Source organism: Pecten maximus, chromosome 9 (assembly GCF_902652985.1).
Source record: "Pecten maximus chromosome 9, xPecMax1.1, whole genome shotgun sequence".
Lineage (NCBI taxonomy): Eukaryota > Metazoa > Mollusca > Bivalvia > Pectinida > Pectinidae > Pecten > Pecten maximus.
This window is the reverse complement of record NC_047023.1, coordinates 33,208,961-33,232,565: the sequence shown is the minus strand read 5'-3', so window position 1 is coordinate 33,232,565 and position 23,605 is coordinate 33,208,961. Positions and strand designations below refer to the sequence as shown.

At 35.0% G+C, this 23,605-nt stretch overlaps 1 protein-coding gene across 1 annotated transcript in view; it reads left to right on the top strand.

The window, feature by feature from the left end:
- Positions 1–23,605, top strand: part of LOC117333969 — a 52,624-nt gene that overhangs the window by 18,503 nt on the left and 10,516 nt on the right. Inside the window, exons 2-6 of the mRNA XM_033893390.1 lie at positions 18,045–18,852; positions 20,241–20,377; positions 21,599–21,731; positions 22,083–22,307; positions 22,450–22,699. Of these exons, the coding sequence (XP_033749281.1) occupies positions 18,045–18,852; positions 20,241–20,377; positions 21,599–21,731; positions 22,083–22,307; positions 22,450–22,699 (1,553 nt within the window). The remainder of the gene's footprint in view (positions 1–18,044; positions 18,853–20,240; positions 20,378–21,598; positions 21,732–22,082; positions 22,308–22,449; positions 22,700–23,605) is intronic.

The window sequence follows — 23,605 nt, the reverse complement described above, 5'->3', positions numbered from 1 at the left end:
AGTTCACAAACTAAATGATGCCTATAAATGGTGAGGTCAGTATTATGTAGAAATTTTAGAATTTATTTAGGGCCCTGTATCGGAGATTTTTGGGTGCCCTATAGTAATCACTGTCTGTCTGTCTGGTCCATCTGGCCGTCCTAAATTGGGATCCTCGTTTACCCCACGTGATCTGTCTTTGCATAGCTCACATCGATTCCATGGGAGCACTGGCACAAAATCTTGTATTCATGGATTATTTATGAACCAAATCCAGTAATCTGATTGGTTATGTAGATAATGGCTACAGAAAATCTGACCAATCATAAACATTGATTTTTATGTTCTTTGGTTTCTTCGGCAATTAATTTTGATTTTTTTCAATAAAAGAATGTATAGATATATTCATGTCACACTGGAAGGTTTTCAAGCCAGTGCTGCCACGTGAAACAATTGAAACATAGAGAAGACTTGGTGCTGACAATACCTTCATGGTAAATGATGAACTTATTTAGGGGAAAAAATATAGGAAAAGGTAAGGATTAAAGGTCAAATTTGACCACTTCTGAAATCAAAAAGTTTGTTAAGAATTAAGGTACCCCATCAACCCCTCATTGTATTTCCTTCACAAAAGTTTTTTCGATATAAAAATGATGTATCTGATGAAAGATGCTGGACTGTTTTGTTAGTCCCTTACCAATGAAACTAAGGGGCACTATATATAGGTTTCCTCTGTTCCTCTTCTACATATGTATGTACAAAGTATGTAATGCCTAAGTGTGTCAGCACTCTAGCGTCTTCTTAAGGCAATTATAAAGGACCATAATATCTCGGGACAAGTTAGAGTTTCAGGGTTTTGGAGTCAAGGTCAAGGTCACGGTTACTATTTTTAGCAGGGACCGGTAGGGAACATGTATTGCTTTACCCAGTATGCTTGATCTATATTGATCTGAATTGCCCCAATTTTCTTATTTTTTTAAAAACAAATTATGATTGTTTGGAAGGGGAACTGAATTGTTTATAAACATGAAACTCTAGCAGTTTATGAACATTCCTGGTTGTTGTGGTTATGATGGAACGACAGATGTTCAGCAATAGAGCAAATGTAAGTGTACAACTTAAAACACTTGAGCTGACCTCGAAGTGCTGCAGTGAAGATCCAGATGTACCCAATGGCATTTCATATTATAGAATATAGTCAAACATGGGGCCAAGATTGTTATCCATTGTTGTAAAATACTTTTGTTGGGAAGACCACCTCTGTCGAAGTAAAGTGATAGCTTATCTGTGTATTGTTGTACAGGCATGAAAACCTTGGTAATCCATACTAAAATCAGAGGTTTAGATTTACAGAACAGGGCTTTAAATACATGTATAGCTTCAGGCTATTAGGGTTCAAATGAAATCAGATATTATAGTATTACTGTGAAATCCAGGAAGAATTTCCGCAAACAGATGAAAAATCTCAGTAAACAGATTTTGTTTGGAATAGCATGATAATTTGAAACTGAATGGAAATAGCGGAAAACTTTTGTTTTTCTTGTACATGTAAAAGTTAGCATTCCTGTGTAATGTAGAAAGAATCTCTGCAAACAAATTTGGTTTGGAGAAGTAGCATGATAATTTAAAACTTACAGGAAGGAGTGGGAAGTTTTTATTTTCAGACATAATTTGTATATAATTGATGTTTTTGTAGATGAACCAGTGAAAGTGCCTTCTGGGTAATTGTGAAAGGTTGTATCAATTCCCTTTCAAAAATTATTCATTTAGGGATAATTTGTCAATCGTTGATATTTTGACATTTCTGGAAATGTCAGCCATAATCATCAGCCCATTAGAGACCTATTACCTAGTTATGATTACATACTGGAATCATTTGAAAATAAAATGTAAAATGTTGCACTTGGTACATAATATATATGATTGCCAAGCTTATCTGTCAGTTTCATGGTGAATTTGGATGGTACTAAAGCATCAAATTAGTTCAAGTAACCCAGTCAAACCTGACAGAGGCTGAGAGTTTAGTTTCCTTATCTTGTCTTCTCGTTTGATGTCCAGTTTTTCAATGTTTTTAAAGAACTTCCCGCCGCTCCACAGATTCATATTGGGAAAAGATAAGCCGCAATCTGATGTTTTCGTTGGCGTGTGTCTTCTCGTCTGCTGGGGCCTTTTGGATAGATGTTGGCATAATGAAAAGTCTTGTACATATATATACATTGATCAAGATACCTAGGTATATAGAGTGCTAATGTGTCGTTATAAAAGCCCAGCTGTCTGAGCTAGCAAGGAGGGAAAGCCATAAGTATGGATTTACATACACGGATCACCAGAAGATTTTAAGGATGAAAAATTCTTTTTGTGGAAAAGATGTATCATATTGATATAAAGTTATTAACCATGTGAGTGATTATGAAATGCCCTGCCCATACAGATACTCAAAGTACCTGGAGGAAAGGAGTAGTCAGGCAAGCATGTAATGGAAGCAGTTTCTCTGGATAACTTTTAAACATGGAAATCTTGATGTAAATGAAACATTTTGTGGATCAAATATTCCTTTAAACTGATATAATGATATCTGGAAGTGATTCCAAGGTGTGAGTTATACAAGTGGGCATTCTGATTTGTAACAGGATTATTATAAAGTGGATTAATAACTTTTTATAAAAGGAACTTGGCGCAGGGATACATTTAAATTGGTCCATTAATCTTTTGCTTTAAATTTAATGTTAAATGTAGTAGTTTTCAAATTTAGAAAACTTTTATGACAGTTTAAATCAAGATTTGATAATCAAAATAGGGTAGATATAACTGGTAAAAGATATGAGGTGGGTATGTCCAGGAATTACGTTTGTGCAATTTATAGAAAAAGTGTGGCTGGGTATGCACAAGCAATACTAGAGACAAAGCTGGATTTGCCGACTTGACAGGATTTTGATGACCAATTATCTGTATTGAATCTCAGACACAGGGAGGGATCTAATGACTACATAGGAACTACTGGAAGGATAGATAATTAATCATTCCTTGATGGAGAACACGATCTAATCCCCTGTCTTATGCATACTCCATTATCATAAGGAGGATGATATAGGAATATTCCACCAGTGAGCTTGATACTGGGTTATGACAATACTATTGTGTGGGATTTTTATATCGGATATCGTCTGTATGATTACAACAGATGTTTGTCTGGGCAGAACTAAAAGCAATATGTGCACTATCGACAGAATTCATGTGAAGTAGAATACTCTTGTCACATAGAAAAATGTGAATTAGATTAAGATCTTTTTAAAATCTTTCGACATTTATGCGGATCTTGTGTTGTGAAATGGGAAATTCCTCATTGAACTTTGAAAGAATGGCTTGATATACTGAAGAATCAGTGACTGTGAACTGTATTGAGCCTTGACCTGTTTGAACTTTGGCCTGTGTTACCAGCAAGGATTAATAATTCGGGACAATGTCAAACTATATGGACGAGTCATTTGAAGAACTTGGTTCTGTTTCTGACCCAGAGACACAAGAGTACAGGTTTGTACCCTCCTCCCCCTCCAGTCACACCACACATGCCACAAAGCAATTCTCAGCCACTTAATATACACACTTAATCCTCTTTTCATTCTGAATCAATGCAGATGCTTCATGTAAGCCATGTCCCTATATTGTGTGTTATACTGCCCAGGAAACCAGAACTTGAATCATGACACTTAAGACATTCTTTTTAATCCTTGACCTTCAAGGAGACTTTCAAGTGTCCTTAGATTCCCTAGTTCCACAGTAAAGAGGATTTATTTCTTTTATATCATCATTACAACTTGCAAGATAATGTAGCATTGATGAGTGGTTTTGGTACGGGTTTTTTAACACCTAGCTGTCAAAAATTAGGATGAAACATTATGGCATGGTGTTGTACGCCCATTCGTTACAAATATTTCTGTTCAATGATCTCTAATTCTCAGTTTTGAATCAAACTCTTTGCTTCATCATCATGATTTGTAGTTGTGTTTCCATGAGCAGTATTTGGTTTTCATCTTTTTTTCAAAAGGTCAAATGTCAAGGTCACTTATAAGTAAAAAAATATTTTCAACCCAATCACTCAACTTACCTTTGGCAACCATCTTGAATTTTGACGGTTGAAATTTGTTATGGTTATTGACAGAGAAATACAGGAAGTACTCAGTGGTCTCTAGTTTTGCTTGTTCAATTATAAGGCCGACTGGTAAAATCATACGGCTAAGAAGAGGTTATCTTTGATTTTGACAATTGAAGTGTAACTTTTTGTCATTATTTGCTTGAAAAGTACTGAAAGGATCTTTCTCAAATTTGAAAAGTAGGTGCAATTTATACATGAGACTGATAATGAAAACAAAATGACAGACAGGTTACCATCTTGGATCTGACAGTTGAAGTTTGGAACTTTACCAGATTTATTTGTATGTGTTGGTTCAGCATTCAGACTGATTAGAAGAAATGTCATCTTTTGTCAATAACGAAGTCAGTGAAAAAAAAAGTCAAAGAGGTATGGTCGTTTTCCGCTTATCCTGACCTAGGCCACGTTCAGCGATACTCCGGGCTAAAAATACAGGTAAAGTATCACGTGACCCATTTAGTGATGTCCTCAGTACCAAAATAGATCTTCATGGTCCATTGGCGCGCTGTATGTTGTAAACGGATTATGTAGTCAATCAATACCATACGAAATAAAGTTGAATTGACATGTTAAATAGGAATTTTACACCACTCATCCATGTATGCCTGTTGTCAACTCTGCAGTTCATTTAGATTTTACTTTGAATGATACGGAGTTAATACATCATAGGTTAATGATTGAAAATTGAAAATGTTGAAAATATCTTTCAAATACGACCAAGAAAAATTAAAAGGTATCATTCTGAGAAACATAACAAAATAAATTCTAAATATTAATGATTCGAACTCCAAACTTTTGGGTTGATAAGCGATGGTTCTAACATATGAGCTATGCGGACTGACAGGAATGTGAAGTTTATGTTATCATTTAGAGTCAGTCTGGTTAATGCTAAAATTGAAATATTTTATCAACTATGTTTTTTCAATTTTTCTATATATATATATTTATACCAGCGCATCGGAGGACCACTTTTTAAGAATATGATTATAGTTGTCTTTTGGTACATAGAATAAAATTAGACATTATTGTGAAAGTTTGTCTTCTGATGTGCTCTATGTCAAAAATGATATGAATGCGGGAAAACCCCCCTCAAAAGTTGCAAATAGTCTGATGATGCAACTTTACGGTCATTTTATGAAATATCCATCGCAGTGAACAAATTTTTCGCAAATAAGAATTTTTATATGTTATAGATTTATGATTTGTATTCAAAAACTCAGTTTTTAACATTTATTTTTTTTATTTTGAAAACGGTCACCGTTAGGTCGAAACAGGCCAATATGCGCCATACCTCTAAAAATTGCATGTAACCAGTATAAAGATATAATGTTGTGGGGCAAGATTCCTCCAAGATTTCCTATTAATTACCTATCTTGATAGCTGATTAAGTCAGTGTTGTATGTCTGGTTGTCTGTTGGGTAACTTAGGTTAGACACACCTGTATCGTATATACAATATATACCTGAGTTTTTATTGTTGAACCTAAGAAAAAAATTCTTAACTCTAAACCATAACAAGCCACATAGCTTACCTGGTAATGCTCTTCAGACCTTTAATGTCCGAAGAGGATGTTTTTTTTACTCATATTGGTATGGCGATTGTTTAGAGATCCAGATGGATAGTAAGTTAACAAATTGGTAGAGAAGTTAGCAACTTCTTGAGACATTAGTTCATTCAGTAGGATACTCTCCTTTTCACAGGAGAGTAATTTTATTAAACACACTTGGTTATCAAAGTTGGGAAGTTAGGGATTTCTGGAGGTTGTGGTTACTTACCATGTAATGACTACATCAGATGTATTGCAGGTCTGTGTCCATCCCCAACATGTGGAGTGAAAATGTCTGAATAATCATTAGATTATGGACAGATTACTGTAGTGTGTATATAGATAGCCTTATTATATCGAGTATTAGACATGGACAAGGGTCACATGTCTGTCAGACTAGAGTACGAGAGGAGTTTATTGTCAAGGTAAAACACTTAAGAAACAGCAAATTCATTTGTATGCAATATAAACAGCAAATTCATTTGTATGCGATATAAACAGCAAATTCATTTGTATACGACATACTTGCCAACTTCTTGAAAACTGTGATCCAGGAGGTTGATTGAGCATATTGCTCAGTATCAACCCCCATTTGCGTGTTCCATACAGCGACAGTTCTCTGTGTAAACGAATACTTTCTAACATTTAATCTCAAAATATTTTTATAGATCTTGAGGCCATGCCCCGGTGTTGATGAACCTGCCCTGAGTTTAAAAATATCTTGACACTTTCCAATCATATTTCCCGGACAGTACTTTGTAGACCTCTATCTTATCGCCACATGATCTCTTGTATGGTAAAGTTGGTAGATTAAGTTTTCTGTCATCTGCAAGTCATTCAGCCCACGTACTTGTTTTGTTGCTTGACATTTTTATCTTCTATGTGTTTTTCAAGATGAGGATTCCAAACTTGATTCACATACTCGATATGTGGTCTAACCAAAGCTGTGTACAACAACTTAAAACTATCCAGACTCATGTGTTCTATTGTTCCCGTAAAAATATCGAAATCTTTATTCACCTTTTCACATATATGTTTATCAAGTGATAATTATTGTCTATTGTGATGCCATTTTCTTTTCACAAATTCTAGTACTCCTGAATCTTCCTTGGGGTTGTAGTTTATTTGATTTATATTTAAATTCATATAGTGCACATCATTTTGCCAGACTTTGGACCACTTTTGTAGAGCATATAATTTTTTATATGTCTTGCTGTAAAATCTGACTGTAGTGCTCTTCATTTATAACCCTAAATGCCTTTGTATTGTCCATAAAAAGGAATATATTCTTTCTGGGACTTGTGACACCCGGTGTGTCATTTTCAAAATAACAAATAAAAGTGGTCCTAAAATTGATCCTTTTGGTATACTGCTTATTACACTACATGGTTCCATTTAGACTTTCAAGTAAAAAGTTTGATATCCAAGTTTATGGATTAGGCGTATTAGATATTAGAGTCTTTGAAAATCATTCTTCATTTAAAATGTTATCACTGTTAATTAAACTGACTTTTCCATTTACTGTATGATTGAATTTAAATACCTTAATTACATGTATTCGACTAAATTTGACTAGTAATTGCCTTTTGTATAATATTATCATTGAACTCGATAACTGGAGTTAATGTCAACAAAGTTTGATGGAACTGAGAGATCTGGGATGAGTTCAAATAAGGTAATTATTCGACAGTAGCTTACAGAGTTATTGCCCTTTGTAATAACATTATTATTAACAATATTTTAGCTTACCTGGTCCGAAGGCAAGGCCCAATAATGGAAATTGAGGTAAATCCTATAAATCTCGAATACATGTAGTACAGAATATGCTTGAATTGATTTTGATGAAACTTCTGGAGCATTGTTGGGAAAAAGAAATCTAAACGTTCTATTAACAGAGGAATTGTAGCTCCCCTAGGGCTGGAGGGTGGGACTCAAAATGGGAAATTGAGGTAAATCCTTTAAATCCAAACATGGTGAAATTTATAACAAAACAAAAAAACAAAAAAAAATTAAAAACACTTTTTCTTTTTTAATAATGACAGGATTTAGTCCACCTGTAGTTTGAACCATTGTTGGGAGAGGAAGTTCAAAAGTAGGATAATATTTGAAATATAACATGAATTTGAGTATTTTGCCATAATTACTGAAATATCCAGGTGAGAGATGCAGGCCCTCTGGGCCTCTTGTTTTGTTTCTGGATCAGGATAGGCAGATCTTGTGATGTTCATATTTCAGGAAGGAAATTATACCACTTCTTTAAATGACTTAATGGAAGTTGAAATTATATAGTCTTGAAGGACAGACTAGGTACTTATGCCCAGAATCTGTTCGTCTTATTTGTAAGGAGTTTCCCCCATATTTCTTCTGTCTTGAACCAGACAGACTTAAGCTATGTTTTAAAAAATCCTCAATCTGCACACTAAAGTAAGTGGCACTATGCAGCAGTATGATTCATTGATGATATCAATAATTTGTCTACATTTAAGTTGTTTGCTAGTTAGAAAAAAATCTTTTAAAAAGTCTAAACTTTTGGGACTGAACCAATATTCCAAGGTCAAAGTAGCCTTGTTTACCAATGTTTTCTGTGAAAGTTCACATTTAAAGGATTTGGCTGCTGTGTCAGTGTTTACACAATCTAAAAAAACTACAGACCCCATACAGTTTTCTCAGGAGTGCTTGAGGAAATCACTTCTGTATTTGGGCTACCTGACTTCTTGAAAACTGTTTATCAATGGAAGCTTGAGAAACTTTCAGGTTAGAATATATCACACAGCTGTTAAGGTTATTGGAGCTGTTGAAACTGCTAAACATCTGAGAAATGTTTGTAAGTAAATTTAAATATAGTCCGTAACATTTCCGGCATTCACATCTGTTTGAAATACATTCTTAAATTTTGTTGCACCACCCCTTTGGTCTTAAATTTACTGGAAATGACTCTTAAGTTGACTATATGAATTTAAAAATATTTTACATTGTTTTGTTTTCACATTCATAATTAAGGAAATACTGACAATTGTTGTCTGCCTACTCATTATTATTGTACAGATGATAACCAATTTCCAACATACAAAAATTGCATTTCTGGTTTAATATTCAAGATAAGTTATATATTGCAGATCCTATGCCTTTAAAGCAGTGATTTGAATGAAATATCATGCTCTCTTCAGAATGGTTGAGGTTCAAATAAAACGTACCTCATATTCTTATCTGAAAAGTTGTGTCCCTCATCAGAAAAGTTAAGCCCCTTATCAGAAAAGTTAAGTCCCTCATCAGAAAAAATGAGTCCCTTTTCAGAAGAGCTGAGTTTCTCATCAGAGAAGTTGAGTCCCTCATCAGATAAGTTAAGTCCCTCATCAGAAAAGTTGTATTTCTCATCAGAAAAGTTAAGTTCCTCATCAGAAAAGTTAAGTCTCTCATCAGAGAAGTTAAATCTCTCATCAGAAAAGTTAAGTTCCTCATCAGAAAAGTTAAGTCTCTCATCAGAGAAGTTAAGTCTCTCATCAGAGAAGTTGAGTCCCTCATCAGAAAAGTTGTGTCCCGCATCAGAAAAGTTGAGTCTCTCTTCAGAAATGTTTGAGTCCCTCATCAGAAAAGTTGTGTCCCTAATCAGAAAAATTGTGTCCCGCATCAGAGAAGTTGAGTCCCTCATCAGAGAAGTTAAGTCTCTCATCAGAGAAGTTGAGTCCCTCGTCAGAAAAGTTGAGTCTCTCTTCAGAAAGTTGAGTCCCTCATCAGAAAGTTGAGTCCCTCATCAGAAAAGTTGTGTCCCGCATCAGAAAAGTTGAGTCTCTCTTCAGAAAGTTGAGTCCCTCATCAGAGAAGTTGAGTCTCTCATCAGAAAAGTTGTGTCCCTCATCAGAAAAGTTGTGTCCCGCATCAGATAAGTTGTGTCCCTCATCAGAGAAGTTAAGTCCCTCATCAGAGAAGTTGAGTCTCTCATCAGAAAAGTTGAGTCTCTCTTCAGAAAGTTGAGTCCCTCATCAGAGAAGTTGAGTCTCTCATCAGAAAAGTTGTGTCCCTCATCAGAAAAGTTGTGTCCCGCATCAGATAAGTTGTGTCCCTCATCAGAGAAGTTAAGTCCCTCATCAGAGAAGTTGAGTCTCTCATCAGAAAAGTTGTGTCCCTCATCAGAAAAGTTGAGTCTCTCATCAGAAAAGTTGTGTCCCTCATCAGAAAAGTTGAGTCCCTCATCAGATAAGTTGTGTCCCTCATCAGAGAAGTTAAGTCCCTCATCAGAGAAGTTGAGTCCCTCATCAGAAAAGTTGTGTCCCTCATCAGAAAAGTTGTGTCCCGCATCAGAAAGTTGAGCCTCTCACCTCTTGACCAGAATAGTTGTGATTATCTTAACAAAATATTGGAGTCTCTGACCAGAATAGTTGATCATATGTCAGCCTCTCAACTGAATGTCTCATGGAATAGTTACCAGAATAATTGTGTTGCCATTGAGATTACTTTATTGCTTAATCTTTTCCATGTACACAAATTATCGTATTCGAATAACCAAAAAATACGACTTTTCCAACCCAATTAAACGAAGTTTTTTAACATGATTTAAGAGAAAATGGTTTTGGTTTTTGAAATTTTACCCAATTAAACGAAATACCCGATTAAGTGTTACCCGATTAACTGGAATGTACTGTATATACCCAATTTCTGCAGCATCTTAATTTTACTTCTACCTGAAAAGCTGTCATAACTAATACAACCTTACAGGGCCAGACTACCAAATAGATTTGGTATGATATGCATTGTTTGTACAAGTATGAATTATACTGTAGGTGACTGACTACTCTTATTTCACAGATTTTTTCATGATAACCTGTTGGAATGTTTAAGTGCATGGCCTGGGATTGCCTGATTATACACAGAAAAGGAGAAATTTAACTCTTCAGCTCTGAGTTTTATTCATAAGTATATAGTTATGAATGATTTTTTTATCTACAAGCTGAGATATACTATCTGTCCAACTCCCTAACCTCTGGTCAGATCCTGTTAGCAAGGTCAATATCAGATTACTTATACTCCAAATATTTATAGTGATTCAGAGTATATATACATCTGTTGGTTTCAATCCCCTGAAGGCTGGTCTTGTGTATCAGCTTGGGAACACTGAACCTTTATGTACATGCAGACATATATATGTCTCTGATTGGAACATTTATTAAGTAAACAAGCACAATTTGTGTGTATAAAATATCATGTAAGTCATTTTTGTATTCATATTGCACTATTTTTTTTCACATTGATAGTGAATCAGTAACTGTAGAACTTGTCCATGATCTTCTTAATTTCTCTCAAAGCAGAGACATTCTATTATGTCAATCAAATTTCCAGCAAATATGTATATGCCTACACATTATATTGGAAAGGCAGGAACATTACTATTAGGAAAGATAATGTTCAGCATTATCACGCATATCGGAGGCAATTCCTGTTGGTCATAGTCTGAGAGAAGTGGCTATTTTTAAATGAATATTCAGTTCAGGGTGGTATACATGTAACCCTGGTGAAATAATAGCTTTAATATAATGCTCGGCTAGAGATAACTTTTCTTTGACTCAATCGGCTGAGCATAAGACTTGTAATCCAGTGGTTTCAGGTTTGAACCCTAGCGGTGGCATTGATTGAAATTTACTTAACCATGTTCTCTGTTACATACATTATTGATAGGGTTTATATTATCAGGGAAAGAGTGAAAAAGGCATCTTTTGTTGGTTTTGGTGGTTTGTTGTGAGATTTAGCTGTGTGGAGAGTATGTATTATGGTATGCTGTCTGTGCGAACATTTGTCTATCCAAAATTTGATATAGTACGTATTATGGTATACTGTCTGTGTCCAAACCTCCGTCTATCCAAAATTATAGTCCATAGTATGGTTTCCTCAGTGGTTTACAGTTAGTCAGATAATTTATTATCCCTCGTTTTTACATGAATATTCCTGTGGAGTTTAACAATTTGGTATATGGATTAAATGTATGAAAGTATTTTCTATTTTTTGACATATTTGTGACTTTAGTTATTTGGGTCAATTCTTTCAGTTGAAGTTTTGAATAGGGTCAGACAGGTGTATTATGCCTTCTCATTTTATCAGGCTTTGTCATTTTTTCAAGCAGGAGATGATATTTATAGACAAGGTCAATAATCAAGTGTAATTAAGATAAATAAATATATCCTGTTTGGGATGTGTATATATGTATGTTAGCTCGGTGTCAGTTATAATACCTGGTATTAAAAAGTTATATATTATGTAAGCTGCTGGCCTACAATATCAGGTAGTCTCACTGGTTCAGGAATTCTTTCACAAAAACATGTTTTTGATTTTATCCAGTGATGTTTTTGCTCTACTTGTTTCATTTGATGGACTCTTTTGAACTCTGCCATGAGTAGCAAGTCTTTAATTCAATTTGAAGTGTAAAAACCCATTTCTTTCAAGCAGCTCAGGATGTTGAAGTCTGTTTAAAATTAAAGTGAAAAAAAAATGCAAAGAATACAGACTTTCTATTAAGAAAATTAATGTGCTCCTTAAAGATGTATTGAGGGTGTATATTTGGAAAAGTGTCCTCCATGACCAGGAGTACCGTATTTAACCTACTTAACACTTAATGATGTTCCTAAATCCCTTCCTACTCCTTTTTAACAATTGCTACTTTCATTGTACAAATGGAATACATTGTACAAATGAATGCTTCTTCACTGATGCAAAGAAATTCAGCTTATTATATTTTTATCATTAATAAAACATTGATATGTTAAATTAAAAACAGAGTCCAAAAAATAATCAATCAGGAAAGAATGAAAGCAGCATGGACCATAAAGTATTGTATTTACTATTTAGATAACTCTTGACACTGAAAAAGATGTAGTATTGATGGTTTCAAGGTATAACAATACCGTAGACAATGAAGGTAAAACAATGCTTAAGAGGATGAAGGTAAAACAATACTGTAGAGGATGAAGGTAAAACAATACTGTAGATGATGAAGGTAAAACAATACTGTAGATGATGAAGGTAAAACAATACTGTAGATGATGAAGGTAAAACCAATATTGTAGAGGATGAAGGAACACACATACTGTAGATGATGAAGGAAAACAATACTGTTAGAGGATGAAGGTTTAATAAAACAATACTGTAGAGGATGAAGGTAAAACAATACTGTAGAGGATGAAGGTAAAACAATACTGTTGATGATGAAGGTAAAACAATACTGTAGAGGATGAAGGTAAAACAATACTGTAGAGGATGAAGGTAAAACAATACTGTAGAGGATGAAGGTAAAACAATACTGTAGATGATGAAGGTAAAACAATACTGTAGAGGATGAAGGTAAAACAATACTGTAGAGGATGAAGGTAAAACAATACTGTAGAGGATGAAGGTAAAACAATACTGTAGAGGATGAAGGTAAAACAATACTGTAGATGATGAAGGTAAAACAATACTGTAGAGGATGAAGGTAAAACAATACTGTAGAGGATGAAGGTAAAACAATACTGTAGAGGATGAAGGTAAAACAATACTGTAGATGATGAAGGTAAAACAATACTGTAGAGGATGAAGGTAAAACAATACTGTAGATGATGAAGGTAAAACAATACTGTAGATGATGAAGGTAAAACAATACTGTAGAGGATGAAGGTAAAGTAATACTGTAGAGGATGAAGGTAAAACAATATTGTAGATGATGAAGGTAACATAATACTGTAGAGGATGAAGGTAAAACAATACTGTAGAGGATGAAGGTAAAACAATACTGTAGATGATGATTGTAAAACAATAATGAAGATGATGAAGGTAAAACAATACTGTAGATCGTGAAGGTAAAACAATACTGTAGAGGATGAAGGTAAAACAATACTGTAGATGATGAAGGTAAAACAATACTGTCTATGATGAAGGTAAAACAATACTGTAGAGGATGAAGGTAAAAAAATACTGTAAAGGATTAAGGTAAAACAATACTGTAGAGGATGAAGGTAAAACAATACTGTAAAGGATTAAGGTAAAACAATACTGTAGATGATGAAGGTAAAACAATACTGTAGAGGATGAAGATAAAACAATACTGTAGATGATGAAGGTAAAACAATACTGTTGATGATGAAGGTAAAACAATACTGTAGAGGATGAAGGTAAAACAATACTGTTGATGATGAAGGTAAAACAATACTGTAGAGGATGAAGGTAAAACAATACTGTAGAGGATGAAGGTAAAACAATACTGTAGATGATGAAGGTAAAACAATACTGTAGATGATGAAGGTAAAACAATACTGTAGAGGGTGAATATAAAACAGTACTGTAGATGATGAAGGTAAAACAATACTGTAGAGGATGAAGGTAAAACAATACTGTAGAGGATGAAGGTAAAACAATACTGTAGATGATGAAGGTAAAACAATACTGTAGAGGATGAAGGTAAAACAATACTGTCTATGATGAAGGTAAAACAATACTGTCTATGATGAAGGTAAAACAATACTGTAGATGATGAAGGTAAAACAATACTGTAGAGGATGAAGGTAAAACAATACTGTAGAGGATGAAGGTAAAACAATACTGTCTATGATGAAGGTAAAACAATACTGTCTATGATGAAGGTAAAACAATACTGTAGATGATGAAGGTAAAACAATACTGTAGAGGATGAAGGTAAAACAATACTGTCTATGATGAAGGTAAAACAATGCTGTCTATGATGAAGGTAAAACAATACTGTAGAGGATGAAGGTAAAACAATACTGTCTATGATGAAGGTAAAACAATACTGTCTATGATGAAGGTAAAACAATACTGTAGATGATGAATATAAAACAGTACTGTAGATGATGAAGGTAAAACAATACTGTAGAGGATGAAGGTAAAACAATACTGTAGATGATGAAGGTAAAACAATACTGTAGAGGATGAAGGTAAAACAATACTGTCTATGATGAAGGTAAAACAATGCTGTCTATGATGAAGGTAAAACAATACTGTAGATGATGAATATAAAACAGTACTGTAGATGATGAAGGTAAAACAATACTGTAGAGGATGAAGGTAAAACAATACTGTAGATGATGAAGGTAAAACAATACTGTAGAGGATGAAGGTAAAACAATACTGTCTATGATGAAGGTAAAACAATGCTTCCTATGATGAAGGTAAAACAATACTGTAGATGATGAATATAAAACAGTACTGTAGATGATGAAGGTAAAACAATACTGTAGAGGATGAAGGTAAAACAATACTGTAGAGGATGAAGGTAAAACAATACTGTAGAGGATGAAGGTAAAACAATACTGTAGAGGATGAAGGTAAAACAATACTGTAGAGGATGAAGGTTAAGTAATACTGTAGAGGATGAAGGTAAAACAATACTGTAGAGGATGAAGGTAAAACAATACTGTAGAGGATGAAGGTAAAACAATACTGTAGAGGATGAAGGTAAAACAGTAACATTGATGAAGGTAAAACAATACTGTAGATGATGAAGGTAAAACAATACTGTAGATGATGAAGGTAAAACAATACTGTAGATGATGAAGGTAAAACAATACTGTAGAGGATGAAGGTAAAACAGTAACATTGATGAAGGTAAAACAATACTGTAGAGGATGAAGGTAAAACAATACTGTAGATGATGAAGGTAAAACAATACTGTAGAGGATGAAGGTAAAACAATACTGTAGAGGATGAAGGTAAAACAGTAACATTGATGAAGGTAAAGCAATACTGTAGATGATGAAGGTAAAACAATACTGTAGATGATGAAGGTAAAACAATACTGTAGTGGATGAAGGTAAAGGAATATTGTAGATGATGAAGGTAAAACAATACTAAAGGATAAATGTAAGAAGACATGGATTAAAAATACTGGACTACTTCAGACACAGAACATAGACCATATTGGACACCTTAAACTTGTATACTGTTAGGTCATTAGATAGAATACGGTAGCAGCAGCTGCCAACTTGAATGAGTTGATGGGTCACAGTATCTGGTTAATGTGTTTGGACATGGCATTTCCCGTCTAAATTTGGGTCACAGAGTTGTTAAAGCCATATTGTGTTTTGTCTACTGTAAATCAAAACATTTTACTTATGTAGGTTTTTTTGTCATTTTTTAAGATCATGGTTTCTGTTAACAGTAAATATCACCCAAGTGAAATAAAAGTCACTTCTCACCATAAATTAGCTAAGGAGAATCGGGTGAAGGCTGCAAACCAGTGGTCCTCAGTTTAATGATCTCACTTAAAATTTGGCAGTCATGGTGGAACCTGGAAAGGCACATAATGATTCAGAAAAAAATATTAACAAAACATGCTGCTTGCTTTCACAAGAATTGCTAATTTGCTATTACTCTTGAGGAAAGTAATTCTTCCTCGTAATGACAACATGTCCTGTGAAATATTGCCTCCTGCAAATATCTCTCTTATGTCACTGTAGTGTTTTAGGCCCTAAAGACTACAAGCTGACAGGGTGCTGGCTAGGTTATGTTAGCCCCCCATACTGACAGTTGGTGTGCGAGTGATCATGAGCTATGATATACATTAGATACTAGCGTCTTCAAACGATTCTGATGTCTTTAATCCCCTGAAAGTCCCTAACCCTGAAAACCAGCTGATATACTATACAATATTTGCATCTTTTCTCTTTGCCAATTTACAGTAAGTGTTCTTTGATTTTGACTGAAATAAATTATGAAAGTTCAGACAAAAATATTTTTATTGTCCTTGAACATTTTAAAACAAATAGAGTTTGTGTATATTGTAGCCACCACATGATAGAATCAATCTATGTAGATAATCAGGTTTTTCAATAAAATCTAAAAATAAAATCTTCAAAAGTTTTAAGACATTTACCATACTGTTATAATGTTTAGTTTTATGGAGTGTAACAGTAGGCTATACACATAATAGTTAATTGACCAGATCTGAGCTGGGGAATATTCAATTAGCATGGGGAGAGCCATCAAAGAACAATATGCATTCAACAGTGTTAAATTGGACCTATACAGTGGGTACAAGATTTTCCATAATTCTCTGTTGTTAAACACAAAAGATATCACAAGTTTTCGTTCTTTTGTATTCATGTAAGAGTTTTAACGTTACAAGAAATCATATAGTCAGGTGTTATGGAGAGAAAACATCGGCCTCCGGCAATGTATATTGATAGCTTGGATACATTACATGGCTTCCTGCATTACATCTGGCTCACACTGTACATCCTACACAAATTTGTGTTTACCATTCTTACTCGAGAATCCTTTCCAGTATTTGTTACGGAGATGAAATATTGATTAAATGTTTCCTTCCAGCTGTACTTTCTTTTGTGTTTTCTGTAAAATTACATGATGAAAGCAGGATTGAAGTCAGGTACAGGGTGCAATAATTGACGATTACACTTGTGCGACTGTTCAGTACCAATGCAAATTGTGTTTTACTAGTTTCTTGTCCCACTGGAGCGAAATACAAGCTTTAGGTGGCCTTTCAGCCCCTATAAAATCCTCTTTTCTAGATAACCACTGCCTGTAGATCAGGTGTTTGATGAAGATTTGAGAGGTTTTACACTGAAGGACACAAGGTTGTATAGGTCAGTGGGAATGGGGTGTCCCATGGAATGGAAACCAATTAAATAAATATATCTTAATGTTATAAAGGTTAACCTTAGTGCTTCTATTAATCCATATTGGCAGATTTTAAAATAATAAGGTAAGGGGTATCCATCGGCTATACTGCCAGTCATATTGTTCTGAGAGTAAGGGTTCAGGGCTGAGTAGGGGAAAGAATGAAAACAAAATATGATCCTGTCCATTGAGATTGATGATGAGGCCTCACAGGGTTTGTATGGGTTTACAATATGAGGATGGAACATATTTGGTATGTGGCCCAATAGATGACACAAACATTATTATTTGGAATTCTTCCTTTAGAATGAGTAAAAGGAATTAACAAAATCTCACCTGGAACATACTCCATGCTCTCATGGGCCTCTGGGGGTATGTCCTTGGCCAAATGGACTCCACATTCTATCAGTAGAGGATTTTGACCTTCCTTGGGACAGGGGAACAAAAATCAAATTTAACAGGTTAAATAAAATATTGCAGAATACTTTTTCTACAGTACTGTAATCATTACTGAAATGAAATGATTCTTTTCTCTATTAAAACAAAATTAATGATGTATAAATGTAGTGTGTTTGGCATAAAATTAATTTCTTAAAAAAAAAATGAGTAGAGGAAATCACCACCTGTATTTTGTTCAGAATTGTTCAGAAATAGGGACTCATAAAACTTAAAGAGAGTTGTACTGTTTGATGGTAACTACATTGGTGTTTTTAAAGAGTTATACTGTTTGATGGTAACTACATTGGTGTTTTTCAGATTACTTTTGGCGAATGCTGTGAGATCAGGTAAAGTGGTGATGACTTTACGGAGGAGAAAGAAACGTCCTGCTCCTCCACCGCCTGATTATCCAGACGACAAGAATGTTTCTTCTCATCGCAGTTCCACGCCAACAGCTTCCTCTCGGCTTGATGGTGGGGCTACCTGTTACTCCACTCCAATGTCACATTCCACTGACTGTATCCCCCAGGAACTCTCTAAGGTAGCATACATCAATGGTCACCAAGGCAACACCCATAGCAACAATGGCAGTACTTTTACTTTGAATTCCATGTGTGACTCGGCAGATGAAATGACTGGGTCTTTGGACGATGTGTTTTCCGAGGCCGTGGGTGATTCACTAGTGACATCAAAACTTCATCCCAAACTTATGGCTAATCATTGTGATAATAAACCTGTAAATAATGGTAGAACTCAGACAGATTATGTGAAAACAGATCCTGTGGACAAACTTCGAACACAAAGTACATCTGCTATTGAGGATGTGCTGCAGTGGAAAACTGTCAACATAGACATTGCTAATGACGAGGTAGATTATGTAAATACTGCCGAAATGGCAAGACGACGTAGGGGTAAGGGATTGTCTCCCTTGAGTCAGAATTCCAATTTTAAAAGTGACATGTCCAGCTACAAATCCGATCCAGAACTGGTAAATATCCATAGAAATTATCAAAAGAAAAGTAAGAAAAACTTGTGGCGCTATCACGAGCGGTCACAAACACCAACCTCGTGCTGCAGCTCCAGGTCAGATAGCGGATTCTCAAACTCATCTCCTGCTGCAGGCAAGGTAAATAGATTCAATAACTACTGGAAATAAGAGGATGGAAAAATTGAAATTGAAATTACTGCCTTAATGATATTTTTATACAGGTCAGCAACTACCTTTTTCTTATTTCTAACATACATTCAAAAAATTAATTCCGAATTTCAACCCACTCTATGAGCTATGTTGTCGCTGTTGTGTGAATAACCTAGCTTCAGAACTTGCTATATCAAAATGACAGCAAATTGGTTATATACCATTTTAACATTTAGCCTTCATAGGCATGTGGTGTGTAAATATGGGATGGTAATCACCAATAAAGAATACATCTACTTCTGTTATAAACCAGACACATATATTGGACATAAACAACCCTTAAATGATAGGGTCACATTACCATGGTTATAGGATATTGGGAACATTCCTAATATCAGGACCTTTTTAATGCCTACACACGTTTGGTTATGTATAAAAAGAAGTAAAAGGACCTGTGTCAATATGTAAGAAAATGATATCTTAGGTAATGTTTAATGTCAGAAATTTGACACTTCCTATTTGTCATTGTATGGGAGTGTTTAGGCCCGTATTTCTTCAAATTAAAATTATTTCATGAATAAGGGTGCTGCTTCAATGGAATATAGAACTGATTTGATGATTTTAATGTTTTATAGATTGTTTGCGTCTTTGAAACCTGATAACCTGTTTATTATCATAGTCAGTATTGCAGTTTGAGATTTTTTTCAAATTTGATCAGAGGAAATTTTAAGAGATCTATTTATTATGTTTGTGAAGAATATCTAAGCTTCATGGGGTAGTGTATGTAAAAAAACAGATATTAGAAACACGGCATCAGATATAATGGCAAAAAAAAGAATCCACTTTTGAGCTGTTTCCTACCTATATCTAATACCTGGTACTAATGTATGTAAATATATGTTCATTGTCTCAGAGTTACTTCCCCTTCCACGGTATTGTTCATTTTGACAGTCTGCATTATTGTTTGATCACAGAAATTATGGCTTTTCATTACAATTGTAAACAGGTATGAACAGACCTGAGAGTAGAATCCATATTGAAATGGTTTATAAATTACAATAGTTTCAATGTAATATGGAATTAACTCCTGGTCGTGATTAAATAAACCAAAAATTAGTTTCCCCCATACAACAGAAGAATTTCTAATATTTTTTTCATGACCAAGACGATAAGTGAAATATCATTTATTACAAAAATGTCTTATAATACGTATGACATGCCAGTATTACTTGAAAGAACAGGCCAGTAATATGATAAGATAAATTAAGGAACAGAAAATTAATTTTATAAATGTATAATTATTTCATCACACAATGGTACAGGCTTATTACATTTATGTCCCACCTTTTCATAAACATTGCCTTATTTTCTGACAGAAGAGAGTTGTAACCAAGATGCACCTCTTGAAGGATGAGAATGGTCTAGGAATCCACATCGCTGGTGGAAAGGGCTCCAAAAAGGGAGACATCGGCATCTTTGTGGCTGGTGTTATGGAAACAGGGGCTGCATTTAAGTAAGTATACGAGGGGGTAATCATTTAACTTTCTGTTACAGCCCATTCTGTGATGGTGTAAGGCAACATTGAGGATACCAAAACTGTTGCTGAAATCCTGTACTCATTGCAATAAATTTTGTATCATTTTACTGCTTCTAATTTTAGCCGTAAATGGTGGACTGTCCAACTCCTCCTCTGTCTGCGTGTTGTTTGTCATCAGTTACATAGTCAGTTGTTGTTATGGCTTTAAGATGTATCTTTCTTCTATTTCATTTAAACAGTTGGTTTTGGCCCTTAGATGTGCATGTTCAACTATCAGAATTAATATAGAAATGTAAAAGGAGTGAAAGAGGGAGTCAGTGTAAGGGGGCCATGATGGCCGAGTGGTGAAGGTGTTCCGACACTTTATCACTAGCCCTTCACCTCTGGGTTATGAGTTCGAAACCTATGTGGGGCAGTTGCCTGGTACTGACCATAGGTCGGTGGTTTTTCTCCGGGTACTCCGGCTTTCCTCCATCTCCAAAACCTGGCACGTCCTTAAATGACCCTAGCTGTTAATAGGACGTTAAACAAAATAAACCAAGAGTCACTGTAAAAGTGGAGATCAAAGGTTACCTTATTAACTCAGGCTAGTGAGAATTTCCCTTTAGCCTAGTGGTAGGATTCATTACTCGATCCTTCCTATGACAGATTTGGTACCGTTGACCACTCCAATTGAAACCAAGGAAATTGTGAGACTTCCTTGGAAATATTATAGAACCTGGGTTGTGGATTCCAAGGGAGCATTGTAAAAGTGGAGGGTATAAGGTCACCTTATTAGCTCTGGCTAGATGGAATTTCCCTTTAGCCTAGTTGTAGGATGCTTGCTATAAGAGCAAGATCGAGGTCACTAGGTTGAGCCCTAGCGCAGGGCAGGGCATTTTTCACTACCCCTTCCTATTACAGAAAACAGAAAATGACAGAGAAGCAGCCAACTAGGATTAGGACATGTAACAGTTGTTACTTGTGGGATATTTACAATTACAAGAAGGAGATAAGTCTGGTCAAAAGAACCAGATTGTTGACAAGTGGCCATCTTTATCTTTTGTAGTTAAAATTTGTTGCATCATTATTCTTCAAAAAGATACTGAAAATAGATTTCATATATATGTTTCTCGTTATCATTGGCTATGCATGTTTAATTATGAGGCTGATTGGAACAACTGAATGTTTTATGAAAATATGTAAAATGTTTTCCAGGGATGGTCGATTAAAGAAAGGTGATGAGTTACTGATGATCAATGGTAAATCTCTGATTGGCTTGACTCACACTGAAGCGGTGGACGTCCTCCGTAATTCTCCTAAACTGGTACAGCTTGTCGTGGCTACAAAGGTGAGGCTATAGTTAGAGTCAATTGCAAATAACGACACTGAACTGCCCAAATGCAACATTTTTGACAAACATGAAAGTTGTCATAACCAAAAAGAGGCCACAAAAACAAAGGTCAAAGTTCATAATGTAGAACTATTGAAACCTTTATACTTGTCTATTTCACAGAAATGCTTTGTCATATATATCTTGATTAAGTTACATATTCATAAGAATTTCACCTTATGAGACATCGCTAAGCCTTTTATATGTGATATATTAATATTAGTATAGGTATTGACCATTGGTCAGTAGATCTGCATTGCTCCGTCTTTACACACCTACTGTACCTACGTATGTTATTGACATTCTTAGGTGAGGAAGGCAGCGTCCATAGCCTCCTCTGTATCATGTTCGTACTCCAGTCTCACACCCTGCCAGAATTCCATGTTGACTACCAGTCAGTCCTTTGATGCCGGTTGTGACCCGGCAGACCAATCTGGTTTTAGTAATGGTGGTCTTAGTGGTGACAAGGCAGTGCCAGAATTAACTGCTCAGACACCTCATGGAACATTCATCAAGTGGGAGGAACTCTTTGAGGTAATATTTTCTTCAGGATATACGCTACCTTGAATTTAAGTTGAGATTGTTTTACCAAGTCTATTTCATCATAGTAAAAAGTCTTTCACTATATTTGAACATATTTCACTACATTTGCTAAATAATGCTTAAAATCTTGCAGAAGTTCAAAACTGATGGCCTGTGTTCTGATAGCTCTGACCAAAAAGAGCTGTTGGATAAAAAGGTGACTGGTAGAAAGCGATGGAGGTTCGAGGCACCACAGACAGTGACAATCAACAAGGGGGTGAGGGGGAAGGGACTCGGCTTCACTATTGTTGGTGGGAGTGACTCGGAGAAAGGCAATATCGGAATATTTGTAAGAAGAATACTACCTCGTGGCCTCATACATGAAGATGGCTCCATAAAGGAAGGTTAGAAATTCTAATATTTGAATCAGTTGATAATAGATTGTAAACATTTCATATAATTAATTCTGGATACTAATGTCCAGCCAAGATTTACCCTAAATGTAATATAAAGTTAAACTGCATCACCTGAAGACGTGTAAGATAAAAAAAAAAACAATGGTATTTGGGTGTGTTATGAAGAGTATCATGTTCAGGGGAAAGATTAACTTCCAGTATTCATAAGGGACAAAGGTTAACAATAATTGGTAAAATATCAATGTTTTTTCTCCTCTTATAAAAGCAGTTTAGATAAGAAAATAAGGGAAGTATTGCTTAGATATTCATATGAGCACTATACAGACCCTCTGGGCCTCTTATTTCTGAGTTACATTGTATGACTCTTATCTGTGCATGTAATTTGTCAGTATATCTTTCCAAACCAATCACATACGCATACTGTTATTCACTCTATATAGAGGATCTGTCTTTGTTGTAATGATGTCTATTGACAAAATTTAATTAATTTTGAACAGTGAGTGGGTGGAGGTATCACGGCAGTTAGCCTGTGGGGCTTTTAGTTATGTTTTATCAGATCTTGCTATGAATGCACGTAGAATGTAATATATAAAAAAAGGTTTATACAAAGATATATATACATGTAATATGGTATATTGTCATATATTGGCTACAGTTTGAATTTATTACATGTTGATTAAAATGTGCTACATAACCAGATTCAACACTGATAACTGGTCACATGAGCTGAAAACAGGGAGCATTTATGCTTAATAAATGAACATTTACCTTCTGATTCATTGTTGTTTTACATACCAATTAAGGAGTGTTACCCAAAGGCCAAGGTCACAAATAGGAAGTCAGAGGTACAAAACTGCTGTACACACTGCTCTTCAACACTACAACTCCTGAATT